The following is a 21,246-nucleotide window of genomic DNA, read 5'->3' on the forward strand; positions in this document are numbered from 1 at the left end:
TTGGTTTCATCAAGCCAACTGAACATAAAATATAAACTTCTCAAAAAGCTATTCTATAAGTTAAAATCATTCAGGTATATTAATGGGAAAAAATATAGGTTTTGGAATAATAGTTGAAATCTGAGTTCCACATCTTACAAGCTGAGCAAGTTTATTATTTTTCTGTCAGTTTCCTCATCTATCAAGATAATATAAAAGTACCTTCTACTTTGAGTGTAATGAGAACTAAATGAGAAAAATGCATGTAGACTACTTGAGCATTTCTTCTGAAATATATTAAATATCAATGAATATCAGTTATTCATAATTATTATTACTGGAAAACATCCTTGTAATAAAACTAGTACAACAAAATAAAATTTTACTGTACCTAAGCTTAATAAAATCATAACAGGAAAAGTTTAGGAATAAACTTTTATAAAGTTTAATAAATTATTTACTGAAATTTCAAGTAATTCATCATTATAATTTCAAGTAGTTTGTCATTAACTTGCAATATTTTCTTCTGTGTTTTAAAAAAAAGTAAACTATCTTTATGCCAAGAACCATTGCAAACTAAAAGGTAAACATGGTCCTAAATGCTCTGTCAGTCTGAAAAACAAATAGCAAAGATGGTGAAATACATCAAAGCAGAAGTTTTACTTTTTTATTTTAAAATTAAGCTTTGTAAACTATATTTAATTCTCATTTCTATATTTCCTAAACTTCACATTTTTTCTAACTTTACACTAATCCTTTCTTCAAACCATTTACACTAGTCTCCAAACCATTTTCCCTGTCTCCATAGGCGTTAAAATGAATAATTCAAGGATAATTTTCCACCTACAATCACCCACAAGAAATCACCCCAGTTGCTTATCGTTTTTGTTCTATCCAGATTATAATCAAAAGCTAGAAAATCACTTCTATGAAATCAGATAGCTTGCTGCAGCTGCCAACAGTTAGCCATTCTGCTAAACCATGCATGACACCCAATAAATCACATCATTTATTTCAATGTGCTTTTCTATAATCTTGTTCTAGAAGGCTCATTTTCTGTATGCAGAAACCACTGAAACAACATCCTTCCCGTTTTTCATATTTCCTGATTCGTAACTGAATGAGCCAGGTATGCAGTAAGTCACAACATCAGAATTCACGTACACTATTTTCAAATTGTGCATACTATTTCCAAAGCTTCTAAAAGATTTAACTCCAAGTTTAAAGTATGCTGCTAGATAAAACATGCACATAAATGTTTTCATGCCCATAAATGTTTTCATGCCCAAATATATGCCCAAACATTTTAAGAAAAATAATCTGTTTAAAGACTATTTTCATTAGATTTCAGGTAAAGTGAGCTTACATAAGTTTGAATATGTTTTATTTATATATTTTAGAATGAATTTCATGTTTTTCTCATATTTTAGAATTAATTTCTCCTGATGTATCATGAAAGTTCTGAAGAAAGTCAGATCTGGATTTAAATCTTAGGTCTATCACTTAATAGATACATCACCCTGGACAATTTTTAATTTTCTCAAGCTCCTGTTTTCCCATCTACAAAATCAAATCAATTATCACCTATCTCACAGGTTGTTGGGAAGATTAAATAATAATACACATCAAACTGTCATATAGGGCCATGCCATGGCTAAGGGCCTATCACATACTGCTGCTGCTGCTGCTAAGTCACTTCAGCCGTGTCCGACCCTGTGCGACCCCACAGACGGCAGCCCACCAGGCTCCCCCATCCCTGGAATTCTCTAGGCAAGAATACTGGAATGGGTTGCCATTTCCTCCTCCAGTGCATGAAAGTGAAAAGTCAAAGTGAAGTCGCTCAGTCGTGTCCGACTCTTAGCGACCCCACGGACTGCAGCCTACCAGGCCTCTCCGTCCTTGGGATTTTCCAGGCAAGAGTACTGGAGTGGGGTGCCATTGCCTTCTACAATCACATACTAAGCAAGAAGATCTTACACTTAAAAAGTTAACTTGGGTTATTTTTTTATCAAATTATTTATCACTATGCTTATGATGAAAGTTAAATTCAGATCACATACTAAGCATCTGAATTTAACTTTCATCATAAGCATGCTGCTGCTGCTAAGTCACTTCAGTCATGTCTGACTCTGTGTGACCCCAGAGACAGCAGCCCACCAGGGTCCCCCGTCCCTGGGATTCTCCAGGCAAGAACACTGGAGTGGGTTGCCATTTCCTCCTCCAATGTATGAAAAGTGAAAAGTGAAAGGGAAGTCGCTCAGTCGTGTCTGACTCTTCACAACCCCATGGACTGCTTATCATCATAAGCATAGTGATAAATAATTCGATAAAAAAATAACCCAAGTTAACTTTTTAAGTGTAAGATCTTCTCTTTAAATAAAACTTCTTTGCTTTGACTATCCAATTTCAAAACCATTAACCCAAAAGACTAACTCCTGACTTTTTCTGCTCGGGCTCTTCTATCTACTCTGGATGGCCTTTCCATACCTCCTCTTTATTTTCTTCTTCCCAATCTCTGAATCCCTACTATCCAACTCATTGTTGATGTGTTACGCGAAATGCAGATATAGATTTCCTATGTAGATCTCATAACTAAAATATTTTACTTAGTTAGTAACAGAGTGCTGAAAATGAAGAGCTTCATAACAGGGATTCAAATATTTGTCAATTCAAATACTAAATCGCTGTAAGCACAATGCAAAATAATTTCACATCTTCCTTTTCTAAAGAATCTACTGCTGAGTACTCTAAGAACAAAAAAATACGTATTACTAAAAGTGACATTTCCTTGGGTATTTGCTAATCAAGAGGACTTATAAGTCCAAAAAAGCAGTTTGGGAACATTATGTCACATTTATACATTAAAACCTCATTTCTAAAGACAATTTAGCAAGAATGCTATGCTTTCTGGAAATTTAACCTAAGATATTAATTTTACAGTCAAGAGAGTACAGTGAGAAGTTAATAACAACTTTACTGAAGAAACCAAGTTGATATCTTTATCAAGTTATCTTGTATACTTAATAATCATTAAGCAGATTTTCTATATGTCTGGCAAAATTATGGACAAGTAATAGACATTCTTCCAAGTTACTATAAGAAATATATAATTTTTGGACTTCCCTGGCAGTCAGTGGTTAAGACTGTGAGCTTCCACCACAAGGGGCACAAGTTCAATCCCTGGATGGAGAACTAAGATGCGGCATGTCACGTGGCATGGCCAAAGAAAAAATTTTTAAAGAAATATGTAACTTTTTCAAAGTTAAAGAATAAGGTAAAGCTATCTTAAAAGTATACTACCTGAATATCTGAAGTAGCAGAAAATTATACAATTGAACTTTATTACATGCTCTAGTCCAAGGAAGGTATCCAATTCAAAAATAACTTACCCTTTGAGCTCTTTCTTTTAAATCTTGATCTTGAGCTAAAAATGATTCCAATTTTTTCTGAACATCTATAAGTTTTTCTGGATTGACTCTTTTATAACAAAAAGATAAAAGTTAAACTAAGACATCTTGATTTTAGAAGCTGAAAATAGTATACATTATTTTCTATTTTCCTCGGTATTTTTAAAATCCATAACATCTTTTCTCATCTATGACCCAGATTAGATCGAAATTATACTAGACCTAAAGTTGACTCTGTATATTTCAAATAATGCAGAAAAAATAAATAAAACAAAATCAGACATTTTCTCTAAACAACCCATGCTGAGTGAAAGATTAGGTTAACACCACAATTAGCAATGTTCCTCTTAAATCTTTAAAGATAGAAAGTAGTCTCTTCCGGGAGGTGGATCATCAATGAAATGGAACAACTGAAAGCAAATGTCATTTTTTATGAGATTTCCATTTCAGTCAAATATCAAAAAAATCAAATAATAAACAAGTAGTCAAGGATATAAACATTGTTTTCCTTATCTGGAAATTAGGCATAATACAACAGCATTGTTACTTAAATTTGCCCAGATTTAGAATGAAAATTATGGGGAAAAAATGAAATTCTTACAAGCATCTGTTCTATATTTCACAAAGGAAATCCCACTTGTTTTCCCTGATTTTAGACTAAACAATTTTGTTCCTGAAAGTTGCAGTGGTGATAGGTGGTAGCAGATGAGGTTTTTCTTTAATTACAGAAAATATCAAAATACATATACATAAAAACCTTAACTTAGCCTCAACAATTACAGAGCTCACGCCCAACTTTGTTTTACCTAAACCCTTACCCGCTCCTCCACCAAATCTAACCTACTTTCCTACAAATAAAGCCAGGGTGTTTCAGTTCAGTTCAGTTCAGTTCAGTTGCTAAGTTGTGTCCGACTCTTTGCGACCCCATGAATTGCAGCACTCCAGGCCTCCCTGTCCATCACCAACTCCCGGAGTTCACTCAAACTCATGTCCATCAAGTCGGTGTTTCAAGGGCCCCAATATAAGTGAAAGTGAAAGTCACTCAGTAGTGTCCGACTCTTTGCAACCCCATGGACTGTACAGTCCATGGAAATCTCCAGGTCAGAATACTGGAGTGGGTAGCCTTTCCCTTCTCCAGGGGATCTTCCCGACCCAGGACTCGAACCGAGGTCTCCTGCATTGCAGGCGGATTCTTTACCAACTGAGCTATCAGAGAAGCCCCCCCAAAAAACAGTGGTTAGATGCCATGAAGTAGGTGGCAATGCTTTAACTGTATGCACATTGTCAGGCCTGAGAGGGTCTTCCATCCTAGTCAAGGGGAGTGCTAACCTTCTCTCCTTTCATACAACACAATATAAATGAGCCTACAACCAAATCTACTGATACTCAATCTAAACATCTTCAATGACAGGAGAGCACAATCCTCTGAAAAGGACAAACAATCCTAAAAATAAATTCATCCAAGAGGTTTAATCCTTTCAACCATCAATGCCTCCTGATGCCAACAAGGTCTGTTTTTCATCTTGTATTATCCTCTGACCATTTTCTAAAAGAGTTGTTAAAACAAACAACAAGTCCAAAATTAGAAAGCAGAAAAGATTAGAGGGAGGAGGGAATTAGGTGGACATAATTAGGCACAGTAATTTCATGACTTCATTTTTCTAACAATAACATCAAGACAGCAAGTCATTCTTACTTGATTTCCTTCACAGGCACTTTCTTCTGAAGAAGCTGCTGCACCATCCCTTTTTCTTCTGAGGGAAGCAAAATTAATAAAGCTTCACCATCCTCTTTGTACCTAAACAAAAAAACAAAATCTCTTCCACATTAATGCAATCTGCATTTTACATTTTAACAGCTTGATGAATAGGTAACAAGAAAGCAAGTTCACCAAATTAGTAAATATTAGGAATACCATGTTCTTTAACATATATGACAACAGAAAACTAGGGCCTCTTTAACACCTTTTTCAAATATTCATCACTACTTACACCTCCTAGTGATTTTGTACAACTCCTAGTAAAGACACACAAAAAAGATAATCTCAAAACATTCTCTTAAGGGTTCGTGTTATAAATATGAGGGGAAAATAAATTTTTATAGTTAATCAAATAAACTATTTACTGAGAAACTCTGTGCCAAGTATAAACTGGGAAGAACAAAAACAAGATGAATATCCCTGTCTTCAGTGATCTAACAATATGGTTACCAGAAAAGACAAACACACACAAAAGCAAGAGATTCAAACAACAGCCCCAGAATGGTAGAGCAGTAAGTGTGAAAGGACAGCCACTGGCAATAAATGCCAAGAACTCAGAAGTGAAAGGAAGACACTCAAGGTTAGCCAAAGAAGAAGAGAAATATGTCACAGCAAATGAAATTTGAGGTGGGCCTAAAAAATGTATAGAAAGGGAAGGGAAGTGAAGTGAAGTCAAGTCGCTTAGTCCTGTCCGACTCTTTTCAACCCCATGGACTGTAGCCTACCAGGCTCCTCCGTCCATGGGATTTTCCAGGCAAGAATACTGGAGTGGGTTGCATTTCCTTCTCCAGGAGATCTTCCCCACCCAGGGATCGAACCCAGGTCTCCTGCATTGTCGACACACGGTTTACCGTCTGAGCCACCAGGGAAATCACATAGAAAGGGAAAGGCTACAATAATCCAAAGAGGAAGAATGGCATGAACAAAGGAGTGGGAACCACGAAATAAACACAAGAGTAAACTAAAGATAGGAGAAAGATAGCATTTTTAAAAAAGCTGAAGGATAAGAAATTCTTTTAACATTCTATATCCAAATTCAGAGATGGAGAGAGGATGTAAAAAGGCTCCCAAAGTCTAGGCCAGAGATGCAGCAAAAGGGGTAAAGAGAAATCTCAAGAATATCAAAAAGGCATCCAAAGAAGATCTCAATCTTCAGACTGACTCATAAGCAAAAATAATAAGTCTAACCATCTACATCTATCTTATCTACCCATTCATGCATTCAGGGATAATCTAGGAGGATGAGTCATGAGTAAAGTCACAATGGGGCCATATCCAAATGTTTGAAACTATACCTAACAGAATACACACATGAAAGGGTAAGGTTAAGGCAGATTACAACACTGAAATTTAGAAGAAAAAGATTCCCAAAGAAAAACAAGTCTAAAGTCAAATCCCACAAAGCAAGTATCTTTTAATAAATATTATCACTGGCTGTTTTACATCACACACATCTTTTCCCAGTAATAATGTAAGACACAAATTATCTCCCACATACCAACACCTAAAATTTTCCAGTAAGCTTTTATTTCAAAAAGAAAAGCGGTTTTAAAAAAGCATAAGAACATTTCCCTCTTTTTAAAAAATGCTTATAAGAATAATCTTATTTACCCATGAGCTAGCTTTTTTATTTCTGAAGCAATATCCAAGGCCCAAAGCTAAATATATGCATAAAGAGAAATAAATGTTCTTCATAAGACCTACATTTTAAAATTCTATATATTTAGATATTTTAAGAAACATTGTAGGCACATACACACACACAAAAAAAGCCCTCCATCTAAAATACAACAAAAAATCTCATTTTTATCATCAGTGTTAGTACCATGTTACTTTTATATAACTCTTCAGAATTTATGATGAGCTTCATTTTACACTGACTTGCCAAACTTAAAGACAAGCAACCAACAGAGGAAGCAAATAAAAAGTTCCTAAAAGGCCAAGAAGTTGGCCCAAATAAATAAGCAGCAGATAACTACATATTGGAGGCTTTAAGCTTTCAATTCAATATTTTTTTTCAACTCTACCAGGATTCCCTCCACAAAGTAGAAGCCTCAACAGACAGATCATGATTACCCGATATCAGGAAACTTAACCTCTACACACTACAAGGAAAACAAGTAAAAAACAAAAAATTGAAATATTTTTTAAAATCTACATCTATTATATAATTTTAACTCATTTAACACATATCTGAGTACTATGAATATTAGTGTATTCTCTTGATGATTAAACTGACATGTATGAATTTGCCTTTCATATCTAACATACACCATATGTACCTAAAAGCTGGTCACTAAATATTTGGTGGAAAAAATGCAAACAAACCACTAGAAGTTGCACTAGCAGATGAAATACTGAATTTGGAGCCAAGAGAGCTGATTTTAAGTCCCAGCCCTCCTATTCATTAGCTGTATAATCTTGAATAATGAGTCATTTTATCTCTACATATTGTATTTTCTTATTTATAAATTACAGTTGGAATTATATGATCTTTATTCCTTCAGGATCTAAATTCTAGTATCAATATACTAGTCACTGTTCACAATATAAGGATGATCAAGAGGTGTAGAAATGGGGGCCACTGTTGTTCACACTCTGCTATATTCCACAGTGCTTCTCTTTTTTGTCCCCTCCCTGTGTCTGCTTCTATCCTCCTTAGGCCTTACCTGTGGCAACAAGCCCCAGGAGTTCCTGTCACTGAGGGAAAACAGTACATTCAGCCATGCAGATGCGGACAGACAGTATAAGAATCAGAGTTCAACTGTTCCTCCTGCACAATGTGGTACAAAGGAGAGCTTATTCCAGGAAAAAGGGTATCTCTGAGTCACAGAGTATCTAAAGACCCTACACTAGATTCAAAAAGGAAAAAAAAAAAAAAAAAAAAGACTGGAAAATATCCTGCAGCCTAAGGCATCTGCAGCCTAAGATCTTAGAAATACAAACAGGTATAACCACATATGCTCAAGTTTGACAAATGAGGTTCACCAAAAATTAACTGGAAAGACCCCAAGCTAACATGCATTGCATGGAAAGCTTCCAGCAAACTGATATAAGTTTAAGTAATATAATTCTTAAGTATAAGAATTTATGGAGTTCATTAAACTGTCAACTCTGTCCCCAGAAAAGAATTTAAACAAAAAAAAGACTAAAGTTTTAATTAATTAAAAAGAAAATGAAAACTCATAAAAGTGGTACTGATACTACTGAAAATTATACTTTCAGGAACCTAAGAGATATGATTAATCCCATTCCAAAGAAAAGAAACTGAGATGTTGATAACATAAGGTCCAAGGGTACACAGCTATCAGGTGACACAGCTGTATCTATGCCTAAATTTCTTGACTTGTAAGGATAGTGTTCAATCAACTATGGGATATTGGTCTCTCACAGTCTAAATAAAGAAGGTAAATTCACATATTTAAGTTTATCCTTGTTAGGTAGTTAGAATAGGAAACAGGAGTCCAGAATGGCAGTGGCTAAAAGATAAGGACAGGAAAAGCCCGTGAAAATAGAACTAAGGAAGGTCTGAGGACCAGAGTGAGGACCTCAGGTAGAACGAACAGCACTCCTGGCTAGCCAAATCTACACAGGGCAGGCCCGGGGGGAGGAAAAAACATATAAAAAGAGGAGCCAAAAGGGCTGGCTCTCCCCCTCCGCCCCCTGCCTCGCGCGCTGAGCTGTGACACACCGAGGGCTTTAATGTCCGTCATGCCAAATCTTTGTTGTGATGAGACAGAACCAAGGAGCATACACTCACCTGACATCCTCATGACCACAAGTGGGAGCAAACAAAAATATATATTTTCCTTCCCCAAGTACCTGACTTGGAACATTCTAGAAGCTGAGTTTGGACCATTCTAGAAGCTGACTTTGGAACATTCTAGAAGGTCTGCAAGGCAGCAATGGCTACTACTGCTGCTAAGTCACTTCAGTTGTGTCCGACTCTGCGTGACCCCATAGACGGCAGCCCACCAGCCTCCCCCGTCCCTGGGATTCTCCAGGTAAGAACACGGAAGTGGGTTGCCATTTCCTTCTCCAATGCATGCAAGTGAAAAGTGAAAGTAAAGTCACTCAGTCGTGTCTGACTCGTAGCGACCCCGTGGACTGCAACTCACCAGGCTCCTCCATCCATGGGATTTTCCAGGCAAGAGTACTGGAGTGGGGTGCCACTAGATTTTATTAAATGCAAACAGCTAGTTTGGGGCACGCTGGGAAGACCATGAGTTGTAGAGTCAGTAAGACCCAAGTATAAATCCCAGTCACAGTACTCCCAGAGTGATCTTCAGTTCAGTTCAGTTCAGTTGCTCAGTTGTATCCGATTCTTTGCAAACTCCATTTGAGTAAACCCCCGAGTTTACTCAAACTCATGTCCATTGAGTCAGTGATGCCATCCAACCATCTCATCCTCTGTCATCCCCTTCTCCTCCTGCCTTCAATCTTTCCCAGCATCAGGGGCTTTTCCAACGAGTCAGTTCTTCGCATCAGGTGGCCAAAGTATTGGAGCTTCAGCTTCAGCATCAGTCCTTCCAATGAATATTCAGGACTGATTTCCTTTAGGATGGACTGGTTGGATCTTCTTGCAGTCCAAGGGATTCTCAAGAGTCTTCTCAACACCACAGTTCAAATGCAACAATTCTTCATGAGTGATCTTAAGCTACATCTTTACCTCAGGTTCTCTGAGAAACAGTTTTCTAGTACAAAGACTTCTCTCATAAAGCTACTATAAAGGCTAAATGATTTCATTCATATTCACCCAGCTATGTGTTAAGAAGTGAATGGCTAAGCCACAACCCATTGTTCACTGTGGGGGTACAGGAGAAGAGGGTAGGGAAGAAGCTATCCTGGCCAAAAAAACAAGGGATACAGTTGAATCTTCTCATAAACATACTAACCACAAGTTTCCTGGGAAACAAAAAAGGTAAATCTGCTAGGAGAGGCCTCATCTATGAGATGCTAATATGATATACTAGGTTTGTTTACAGTCTATGTATTTAAAAGGTAGGTCTCTGAGGTCAGCTTTATAACTAAACCAATGGTCTATCTGTAAGTGATAAACCTTATATATCACTTAGAGACTTTGAGGTTAATCTGAGCCAGAGCACAACCTGATGTGTCAAGAATGCATCTGTGGAGAGTGATGGAGGTCCCAGACCTCTTCCCGCTTCACCTATACCTTGCGATTACCGTTGTACTTGAAATTACATATCAGTGAAGCTTGATGTTAAGTGTGGGAGGCAGCTTCTAAATTACTGGCTCCCAGTACAGTAATATTGCTGGGAGATTATCAATAACCTCAGAAATACAGATGACACCACCCTTAGGGCAGAAAGCAAAAACTTAAAGGGCCTCCTGTAGAAGGTGAGAGGAGAAAGAAAAAGCTGGCTTAAAACTCAACATTTAAAAAACTAAGATCATGTTTTCCAGTTCCATCACTTCATGGCAAACAGATGGGGAAACAGAAACAGTGACCGACTTCATTTTCTTGGGCTCCAAAATCACTGCAGATAGTGACTGTAGTCATGAAATTAAAAGACGCTTGCTCCTTGGAAGGAAAGCTATGACCAACCTAGACAGCATATTCAAAAGCAGAGACATCATTTTGCCAATAAAGGTCCACACAATCCAAGCTATAGTTTTTCCAGCAGTGATGTATGGATGTGAGAGTTGGACTATAAAGAAAGCTGAGCGCTGAAGAATTGATGCTTTTGAACTGTGATATTGGAGAAGACTCTTGAGCGCCCCTTGGACTGCAAGGAGATCAACCAGTCAATCCTAAAGAAAATCAATCCTGAATATTCACTGGAAGGACTGATGCTGAAGCTGAATCTCCAATACTTGGCCACCTGATGCGTAGAGTTGATTCATTAGAAAAGACCCTGATGCTGGGAAAGATTAAAAGCAAGAGGAGAAGGAGACGACAGACGATGACATAGTTAGATGGCATCACCGACTCAATGGACATGAGTTTGAGCAAGCTCCAGGGAGATGGTGAAGGATAGGAATGTCTGGCATGTGCAGTCCATGGGGTCGCAAAGAGTCAGACGTGACTGACTGACTGAACAACAACAACAAATACAGTAAGTTCCCTAAATCTGAATCTTCTAGTTGTAAATTTTCAAAGTGAAAATACGTTTGCATATCCAATCACAAAAGCTAGTTCATGTGTCTGGTGCACACTCTCACATGCAGGCAGCCTCTACCGTGGTTGCACTTTATAGTATATTTTACTGGACAGTACTGTACAGTACCTTTATTTCAAGCCAGATTTGCAAGAGGACATCTTCACTGTATTCCTTGCTGTAGAACACAAGGAGCTTACTAATGAAGGCAAACTGGAGGCTAAGAGAAAGGATGAAGAGAGACAACAGGAAGAAGTAACTGAAGACCAAAGAGATTTACAATGCAAGAAATGGCAAGGGCATTTCCTTTATTTGAGGAAACATTGTTAGTTTTTGAAGCACAGGACCCAAACGTAGAACAGTACACAAAGGTTGCAGCAGTTGTTCAGAATGCAATCCTTTGTTACCATGTCATCTATGACCAAAGGGGAACAAACTTCCAATTGTAAAATAAGTTATGTGGATTTAACATACAACAATGCAACTATAGCTAATAGTACTGCATTGTAGGGGTCCCCAACCTCCAGGATCTAATGCCTGATGATCCGAGGTGAAGCTGATGTAATAATAATAGGAAAGAAGTGCACAATAAAAATAATGTGTTAGAATCATCCCAAAACCACCCCAGCCCCTGTCCAGGTTTGCAGAAAAACTGTCTTTCACAAAACCAGTTCCTGCTACCAAAAAGGTTGGAGAACGCTGTATTTGAAAGTTGCTAAGATGGAAGAGTAGGACGACATCTTCTCCTATATGCTCATCTTCTCCTATGAGAACACCAAAATCGCACCTAGCTGTTGAACCACCATCGACAGGAGGATGCTGGAACCCACCAAAAAAAAACATACCAGTGTCCAAGCACAAAGGAGAGGCTGCAAAGAGAAGCAGGAGTGGCACAATCACATTACAATCAAATCCCACACCCGCCAGGTGGGTGCCCCACACAGTGGAGAACAATGATACCAAACAAGTTCTCACACTGTTGCAAAGGTTCCAGGCACCACATCACTTTCCAACCTGAGGATCTGGCAAAGGACTAGGAATCCCCAGGGAATCTGACTTTGAAGGACAGCAGGATATAATTACAGAACTTCCACAGGACTGGGGGAAACAGAGACTCTTGGAGGGCACAAACAAAACCGTGTGTGCACCAGAACCCAGGGGAAAAGAGCAGTGACCTCACAAGAGACTGAGCCAGACTCACCTGGGAGTGTCTGAGGATCTCCTGCAGAGGTGTGGGTGGGCACTGGCCTGACACAGGGACAGGGGGACTGGCAGCAGAAGCCCAGGGAGGCGAATACTAGCATAAGTCCTTTTGGAGACAGCCAGTAACCCTACCATAGGGCTGTAGATTCCAGGACTGGTTGCCTCAGGTCAAACAACTAACAGGGAGGGAGCAAGAAGACAACTGCATTGAAAATTTACTGAGCACGGTGCTGCACACTAGAGCAAGACCCAGTTTTCCCCACAACAGTCTCTCCCATCAGGAATCCTGCGCAAGCCTCTTATTCTCATCCATCATAGGGCAGACAGAAGAAGCAAGAACTACAATTCCACAGACTCCAAAACGAAAACCACAATCACAGAAAGCTAAACAAAATGATCACATGGATCACAGGCTTGTGTAACTCAATGAATCTATGAGCCATGCAATGCAGGGCCACCCAAGATGGAAGGGTCATGGTGCAGAGTTCTGACAAAACGTGGTCCGCTGGAGAAGGGAATGGCAAATTACTTCAGTATTCTTGCCTCAAGAATGCCATGAATAGTATGAAAAGGCAAAAAGACATGACACTGGAAGATGAGTCCCCAGGTCGGTAGGTGTTCAATACACTACTGAGGAAGAGTGGGGAAATAGCTCCAAAAAGAATGAAGCAGCTGGGCCAAGGCAGAAACAAAACTCAGATGTGGATGTGTCTGGTAATGAAAGTAAAGTACATGCTATAAAACACAATATTATACAGTAACCTGGACTGTTAGGTCCATGAATAAAGGTAAACTGGAAGTGGTGAAGCAGATAATGCCAAGTGTAACTAAACATCAACATTTTAGGAATCAGTGAACTAAAATGGATAGGAATGGGCAAATTTAATTCAGACAACCATTATATCTACTACTGTGGGCAAGAATCCCTTAGAAGAAATGGAATAGCCCTTCATAGTCAACAAGAGAGTCAGAAATGCTCTACTTGGCTGCAATCCCCAAATGACAGAATGATCTCAGTTTGTTTCCCAGGCAAAACATTCAACATCAGAGTAGCCCAAGTGTATGCCCCAACCACTAATGCCAAAGAAGTTGAAGGTAAACAGTTCTATGAAGACAAACAAGACCTTCTAGGACTAACACCAAAAAAAAGATGTCCTTTTCATCATATGGGACTAGAATGCAAAAGTAGGAAGTCAAGAGATACCTGGAGTTAACAGGCAAGTTTGGCCTTTAGAATTGCCAAACTACCCTATTACTCCAGGTATCACTTGACTAGCTCAGGTGGTAAAGAATCCACCAGCAATGCAGGAGACCCCGGTTCGATTCCTGGATCAGGAAGATCTGCCGGAGAAGGGATAGGCTACCCACTCCAGTATTCTCGGGCTTCCCTGGTGGCTCAGCTGGTAAAGAATCTGCCTGCAATGTGAGAGGCCTCGGTTCAATCTCTGGGTTGGGAAGATCCCCTGGAGAAAGGAATGGCTACCCACTCCAGTACCCTGGGCTCGAGAATTCCATGGAGTGTATAGTCCATGGGGTCGCAAAGAGTCAGACACAACTGAGCGATTTTCACTTTCACTTCACTTTTTACTTTCACTTTTGGCCTTAGACTGCAAAATTAAACAGGGTGAAGGCTAAGAAAGCTTTGCCAAGAGAACACACTGGAAATAGCAAACATCCTCTTTAAACAAAACAAGAGACAACGCTATATATGGACATCACCAGACAGTCAATACTGAAATCAGACTGATTACATTCTTTGCAGCCAAAGATGGAGAAGCTCTTTACAGTCAGCAAAAGCAAGACCTGGACCTGACTGTGGCTCAGATCATGAGCTCCTTATAGCAAAATTCAGGCTCAAATTGAAGAAAGTAGGGAAAACCACTTAAGCCATTCAGATATGACCAAAATCAAATACCTTATGATTATACAGTGGAAGTGACAAATAGATTCAAGGAGTTAGATCTGGTAGACAGAATGCATGAAGAACTATGGATGGAGCTTCGCAACACTGTACAAGGAGTCAGTGACTAAAACCATGCCCTAAACAAAGAAACGCAAGAAGGCAAAGTGGGTGGCTGAGGAGGCCTTACAGATAGCTAAGGAAAGAAGAGAAGTGAAAGGCTAAGGAGAAAAGGAAAGGTATACCCAACTGAATGCAGAGTTCCAGAGAATACCAAGGAGAGGTAAGAAGCCTTCTTAAGTGAACAATGCAAAGAAATAGAAAAAAACAATAAAATGGGAAAGACAAGAGATCTCTTCAAGAAAACTGGAGATACCAAGGGAACATTTCATGTAAAGATGAGCACAACAAAGGAGAGAAACAGCAAAGCCCTAACAGAAGCAGAAGAGTTGGCAAGGATACACAGAAGAACTATACAAAAAGGTCTGAGTGACCCAGATAACCACGATGGTGTGGTCACTCACTTAGAGCCAGACATTCTGGAGTGTAAAGTCAAGTGGGCCTTAGGAAGCATTACTGTGAACAAAGCTAGTAGAGGTGATGGAATTCTAACTGAGCTATTTCAAATCCTAAAAGATGATGCTGTTATAGTGCTGTACTTAATATGCCAGCAAATTTGGAAAATGCAGCAATGGCCAAAGGACTGGAAAAGGTCAGTTATTATTCCAATCCCAAAGAAAGGCAATGCCAAATAATGTTCAAACTACCACACAACTGTGCTTATTTCACATGCTAGCAAGGTCATGCTCAAAATCTTTCAAGCTAGGCTTCAACAGTATGTCAACTGAGAACTTCCAGATATACAAACTGGGTGTAGAAAAGGCAGAGGAACCAGAGATGAAATTGCCAACATCTGTTGGATCATAGATAAAACAAGAGAATTCCAGAAAAAACATATATTTCTGCTTCACTGACTATGCTAAAGCCTTTGACTGTGTGGATCATAATAAACTGTAGAAAATTCTTAAAGAGATGGAAACACCAGACCACCTTACCTGTCCTGAGAAACCTACATGTAGGTCAAAAAGCAAAAGTTAGAACTGGACATGGAACAAGGAACTGGTTCAAAATTGGGAAAGTAGTATGGCAAGGCTGTATACTGTCACCCTGTTTATTTAACTTCTATGCAGAGTACATCATGCAAAATGGTGGGCTGGATGACTCACAAGCTGGCATCAGGATTGCCAGTAGAAATATCAACAACCTCAGATATGCAGATGATACCACTTTAACAGCAGAAAGTGAAGAGGAACTAAAGAAGCCTTTTGATAAGGGTGAAAGAGGAAAGTGAAAAGGGGGGCTCCAAACTCAACATTCAAAAAAACTATGATCATGGCACCCAGTCCCATCAGTTCATGGCAAACAGATGGGAAAACAACGGCAACAATGACAGACTTTATTTTCTTGGCTCCAGGATCATTGCAGAAGGTGACTGCAGCCATGAAATTAAAAGACGCTTGCTCCTTGGAAGAAAAGCTATTAATAAACCTAGACAGTGTATTAAAAAACAGAGACATCACTTTGCCAACATAGGTCCATATAGTCAAAGCTAGGTTTTTCCTGGGTCGGGAAGATCCCCTGGAGAAGAAAATGGCAACCCACTCCAGTATTCTCACCTGAAGAATCCCATGGACAGAGAAGCCTGGCAGGCTACAGTCCATAGGATCGCAAGAGTCAGACACAACTTAGCAGCTAAATCACCACACCACCATGTATGAATTTGAGAGTTTGACCATAAAGAAGGCTAAGCACCAAAGAATTGATGCTTTCAAATCACAGTGCTGGAGAAGACTCCTTTAAGTCCCTTGGACAGCAAGGAGATCAAACCAGTCAGTCCTACAAGAAATCAACCCTGAATATTCACTGGAAGGACCGCTGCTGAAGCCGATGCTTCAATATTTGGCCACCTGATGCAAATAATGGACTCGCTGGAAGAGACCCAGACGCTGGGAAAGATTAAGGGCAAGAGGAGACGGGGGCAACAGATGGTTGGACGCTATCACCAACTCGATGAACACAATAAGCTTGAGCAAACTCGGGAGATAGTGAAGGATGAGGGAGCTGGAGAGCTGCGGTTGGTGAGGTCACAAGGAATCGAACACAGTAAGCTTGAGCAAACTCAGGAGATAGTGAAAGATGAGGGAGCTGGAGTGCTGCAGTTCGTGAGGTCACAAGGAATCGCACACGACTTAGGGATCAAATAACAACAAGAGAGTAGATATTAAAAGTTTTCTTTACAAGAAAAAAAATTTTGTAACTATATATGGTAACAGATGTTAGACATATTTTGATGGTTATTTTGCAAAATATACCAATATTGAATTGTTATGTTGTATGCCTAAACTCGGAGAAGGCAATGGCACCCCACTCCAGTACTTTTGCCTGGAAAATCCCATGGATGGAAGAGCCTGGTAGGCTGCAGTCCATGGGGTCGCTGAGGGTCAGACACGACTGAGCGACTTCACTTTCACTTTTCACTTTCATGCATTGGAGAAGGAAATGGCAACCCACTCCAGTGTCCTTGCCTGGAGAATCCCAGGGATGTGGGAGCCTGGTGGGCTGCCGTCTATGGGGTCGCACGGAGTCGGACACGACTGAAGCGACTTGGCAGCAGCAGCATGCCTAAACTAATACGTTGTATTCAATAATTAAATAAAGATGGAGTGTGACTTCTGAGTTTGGGTCATAAAAGACACTGCTGTTTCCACCTTACTCCTTCTTCCCCTCTCATGTGCTCTCCCTGATGAGGCCAGCAGACATATTGTGAGAAGCCATCTGAAGAGGAGAGCCATATGGAAAGGTATTGGAAGACACCTCTGACCAACAGCCATCAAGAGAATGAATCTTGTCAACAAGCACATGAGCTTGGAAAGAGATCGACCCCCAGTTGAGCCTCAAGGTACCTGTTATACCTTGACTGTAGCCTTATGACAGACCAAGAGCCAAAGGGCCCAGATGAGCCACACCTGTATTCCTAAACTACAGAAACCATGGGATAATATACGGTTCTTGCGTCAAGTCACTATGTTGTGGGGTAATTCATTACACCACAATAGATAATTAATATGTCATGTGGAACTAATTGTGTTATCTCAAGTGCCTACTCCATTCTAAGCCTTGTTCTAAGCTCTATGAGAACAACAATTAAGTAGAAAAGCTCTTTTGCCTTTGCGGAGCTTACATTCTCGTAAAGAGAAAGAGAAAAAACAATAAATATAATCAATTAACACTCTAGGATATTTGACGGAGTTACGTGTTATGAAAAAAAGAAAATATAAGAGCGTGGTCAAGAGGAGTGTCTGGGGCAGTATAAAGAAAGACAGCCATGTGGATACTTGAGGAAAAAGCATTCCTGTGGAAGAAATGGAATATAAAGGTTCTGAGGCAAAAACATGCATGGCTTCTAAACAGCAAGACCAGTGAAGAACAAGGGAACAAGAGGAGGCTAATTAGGAATCAAGATTGGAGAGGGGTTCATATAGACCCATTAAACTTCTGCTCTGAGTGAAAAGGAAGCCATGAAAGGAATGATAAGACCTGACTTGTATTTTCGCTTTTTGCATGTGTGTTCACCCTCTACATTGCCACCAATACCCTTTCCCTAAATACAACTTACTTGTGTTTTTAAAGGATCACTCTGTCTGCTGTGTTGAGAACAGACAGCAGGAAAACAAGGAGGAAGTGCTAGGAAATAAAAGACTCATGAGAAATACCAATAAATAGCAAGGAAAGATAAGAAAGCCTTCCTAAGTGAACAATGCAGAGAAATAAAGGAAAACAATAAAATGGGAAAGACGAGAGATCTCTTCAAGAATATTAGAGATACCATGGAAACATTTCATGCAAAGATGGGTACAATAAAGGACAGAAACTGTATGGACCTAAAAGAAGCAGAAGATACTAAGAAGAGGTGACAAATATACTAAGAAGAGGTGACAAATATACACAGAAGAACTATACAAAAAAGATCTTAATGACCCAGATAACCACAATGGTGTGATCACTCACCTAGAGCCAGACATCTTGGAGTGTGAAGACAAGTGGGCCTTGGGAAGCATCATGAGGAACAAAGCTAGTAGAGATGACAGAATTCCACGTGAGCTATTTCAAATCCTAAAAGATGATGCCATTAAAGTGCTCTGCTCAATATGCCAGCAAATATGGAAAACTCAGCAGTGGTCACAGAACTGGAAAAGATCAGTTTTCATTCAATCCCAAAGAAAGGCAATGACAAAGAATGTTCAAACTACTGCACAATTGCACTCATTTCACATACTAGCAAGGTCATACTCAAAATTCTCCAAGCCAGGCTTCAACAGTACATGAACTGAGAACTTCCAGATATACAAGCTGGTTTTAGAAAAGGCAGAGGAACCAGAGATCAAATTGCCAACATCTGTTGGATCACAGAAACAGCAAGAGAATTCCAGAAAAACATCTACTTCTGCTTCACTAACTACACTAAAGCCTTTGACTGTGTGGATCACAACAAAGTGTGGAAAATTCTTAAAGAGATGGGAATACCAGTCCACCTAATCTCCCTCCTGAGAAACCTGTATGCAGGTCAAGAAGCAAAAGTTAGAACTGGACATGGAACAACAGACTGGTTCAAAATTGGGAAAGGAGTACATCAAGGCTGTACATTGTCACTCTGCTTATTTAACTTTATGCAGAGTCATCACGTGAAATGCTGGGCTGGAGGAAGCACAAGCTGGAATCAAGACTGCCAGGAGAAATATCAATAACCTCAGATACACAGATGACACCATCTTTACGGCAGAAAGCAAAGAGGAACTAAAGAGCCTCTTGATGAAGGTGAAAGAGTAGAGTGAAAAAATTGGCTTAAAACTCAACATTCAAAAAATGAAGATCATGGCATCCAGTCCCATCACGTCATGGCAAATAGATGGGGAAACAATGAAAACAGTGACAGACCTTATTTTCTTGGACTTCAATATCACTGCAGATGGTGGCTGCAGCCATGAAATTAAAAGATGCTTGCTCCTTGGGAGAAAAGCTATGACCAACCTACACAGCATATTAAAAAGCAGTCATCACTTTGCCAACAAAGGTCTGTCTAGTCTAAGCTATGCTTTTCCCAGTAGTCATGTATGGATGTGACAGTTGGACCATAAAGAAGGCTGAGCACCAAAGAATTGATGCTTTTGAACTGTGATGTTGGAGAAAACTCGTGAGAGTCCTTTGGACTGCAAGGAGAGCAAACCAGTCAATCTTAAAGGAAATCAATTCTGAATATTCATTAGAAGGACTGATGCTGAAACTGAAGCTCCGGTATTTTGGCCACCTGATGCGAAGAACTGACTCACTGGAAAAGACCCTGATGCTGGGAAAGATTGAGCAGGAGGGGACGACAAAGTATGACATGGTTGGATGCCATCACTGACTCAATGGACGTTAAGTGTGAACAAGCTCTGCGAGATGGTGAAGGACAGTGAAACCTGGCATGCTGCAGTCCATGGGGTCAAAAAGAGCTGGACAGGACTGAGTGAGTAAACAACAACAACAAGAAATATCAGCCCCCTTATCTACCTTTATAGCTATAGTGGTCATAGCCTAACCCAGCTCAATGCTTTCTGATGCAAAATAAAGGATTTGTCTTGCCCTTTTTTAAAGCTTTAACAACAAAAAAGGCATAAGGCCATTTGAGGAAACACCAGTCTCTAGGAGGAGTGGTCTAAAGTTAGGATCTTCAGTCAAGGGAGGAATCAAAGCAGTAGGAATTTTCACTGCTGCTGCTAAGTCACTTCAGTCGTGTCTGACTCTGTGCGACCCCACAGACGGCAGCCCACTAGGCTCCGTCCCCGGGATTTTCCAGGCAAGAGTACTGGAGTGGGTTGCCACTGCCTTCTCCAATGAATTTTCACTAGCAAAGATTATTCCTAAGATAAACACAGTATGCTTCAATAAATTAATGCTCATGGAAATTTCTTTTCACTTTTATTATTTCAATTTACAAACCAATTAAAAACACTATTTTAAAAATTCTCATTATCTATTCCATAAAGTACTAGTATTTTCACAAATAAACCATGAACTCTTCACCAGTTATCACATCAGAAATTTTAACCACTTCCCATCTTCGTATTTGCTGTAGCTGAGTATGCAATGCAAAGAACTAGCCTCTGCTGCCCCCTACTGGAGCCACATTTTGCTACCTAGATCTCCCACAAATAAAATCTGAGATTCACTAGACACAGCCAGACAAGTAAGGCTCAGGTGAAATATTGCTGGAATTTTACCACTACTCTGAAAAACCAAACAGTATCTCTTACCTACAAATTCTAAACTGTTTATATAAACATAGTTACATATATATAAATTCCCATCTTCCACCCACAGACCCCTACTTCCCAAAAAGCATTTTAAAAATTAGGAGTATTTGATGTGTAAGGATTTTCATTCCCAAATCTTTTTATTTTCAACTGAGCACTTTTATAAGAAAGAGAAGAGCTTTGTTTTATGAGTACCAAAACCTACAAGCCCTAAAGACATTTGCTTTTAAGCGGTAGAATGTATCGCAGGACAGAGCTTTATAAAACTGTATTCATTTCCTTGCCTCTCTTGCCTCTAAATGAAACCATTTTGTTAAAAGGGGTGTGGACAGTTAAGAAAAATAGAAATTTGTCTAAATTGCTAAAGATCAAAAGAATTTTAAATAGGTGAATAAAACAGAAAAAGCACTTCAGGCAGCAAGTACCTAAATCACCATTTATTTTTAGCTAAAATACAGAAAGGAAAAAAAGAATTCCCCCAAACTGAAGCTATTTTGCCACAGTGAATGCACTTACCTGTATT

At 39.5% G+C, this 21,246-nt stretch overlaps 1 protein-coding gene and 1 non-coding gene across 2 annotated transcripts in view; both read right to left on the bottom strand.

Annotated features, from left to right (window-relative positions):
* Window positions 1-21,246, bottom strand: part of DDX10 (DEAD-box helicase 10) — a 306,488-nt gene that overhangs the window by 247,676 nt on the left and 37,566 nt on the right. Inside the window, exons 10-11 of the mRNA XM_025266925.3 lie at window positions 5,083-5,184; window positions 3,369-3,456 (exon numbers count right to left, since the gene is read on the bottom strand). Coding sequence (XP_025122710.2) covers window positions 3,369-3,456; window positions 5,083-5,184 — 190 coding nt within the window. The remainder of the gene's footprint in view (window positions 1-3,368; window positions 3,457-5,082; window positions 5,185-21,246) is intronic.
* LOC112579752 lies at window positions 4,612-4,737 on the bottom strand. Its single transcript, XR_003104088.2, has one exon. It is a non-coding gene; the product is annotated as a U6atac minor spliceosomal RNA (small nuclear RNA).

This window comes from Bubalus bubalis, chromosome 16, assembly GCF_019923935.1.
Source record: "Bubalus bubalis isolate 160015118507 breed Murrah chromosome 16, NDDB_SH_1, whole genome shotgun sequence".
NCBI lineage: Eukaryota > Metazoa > Chordata > Mammalia > Artiodactyla > Bovidae > Bubalus > Bubalus bubalis.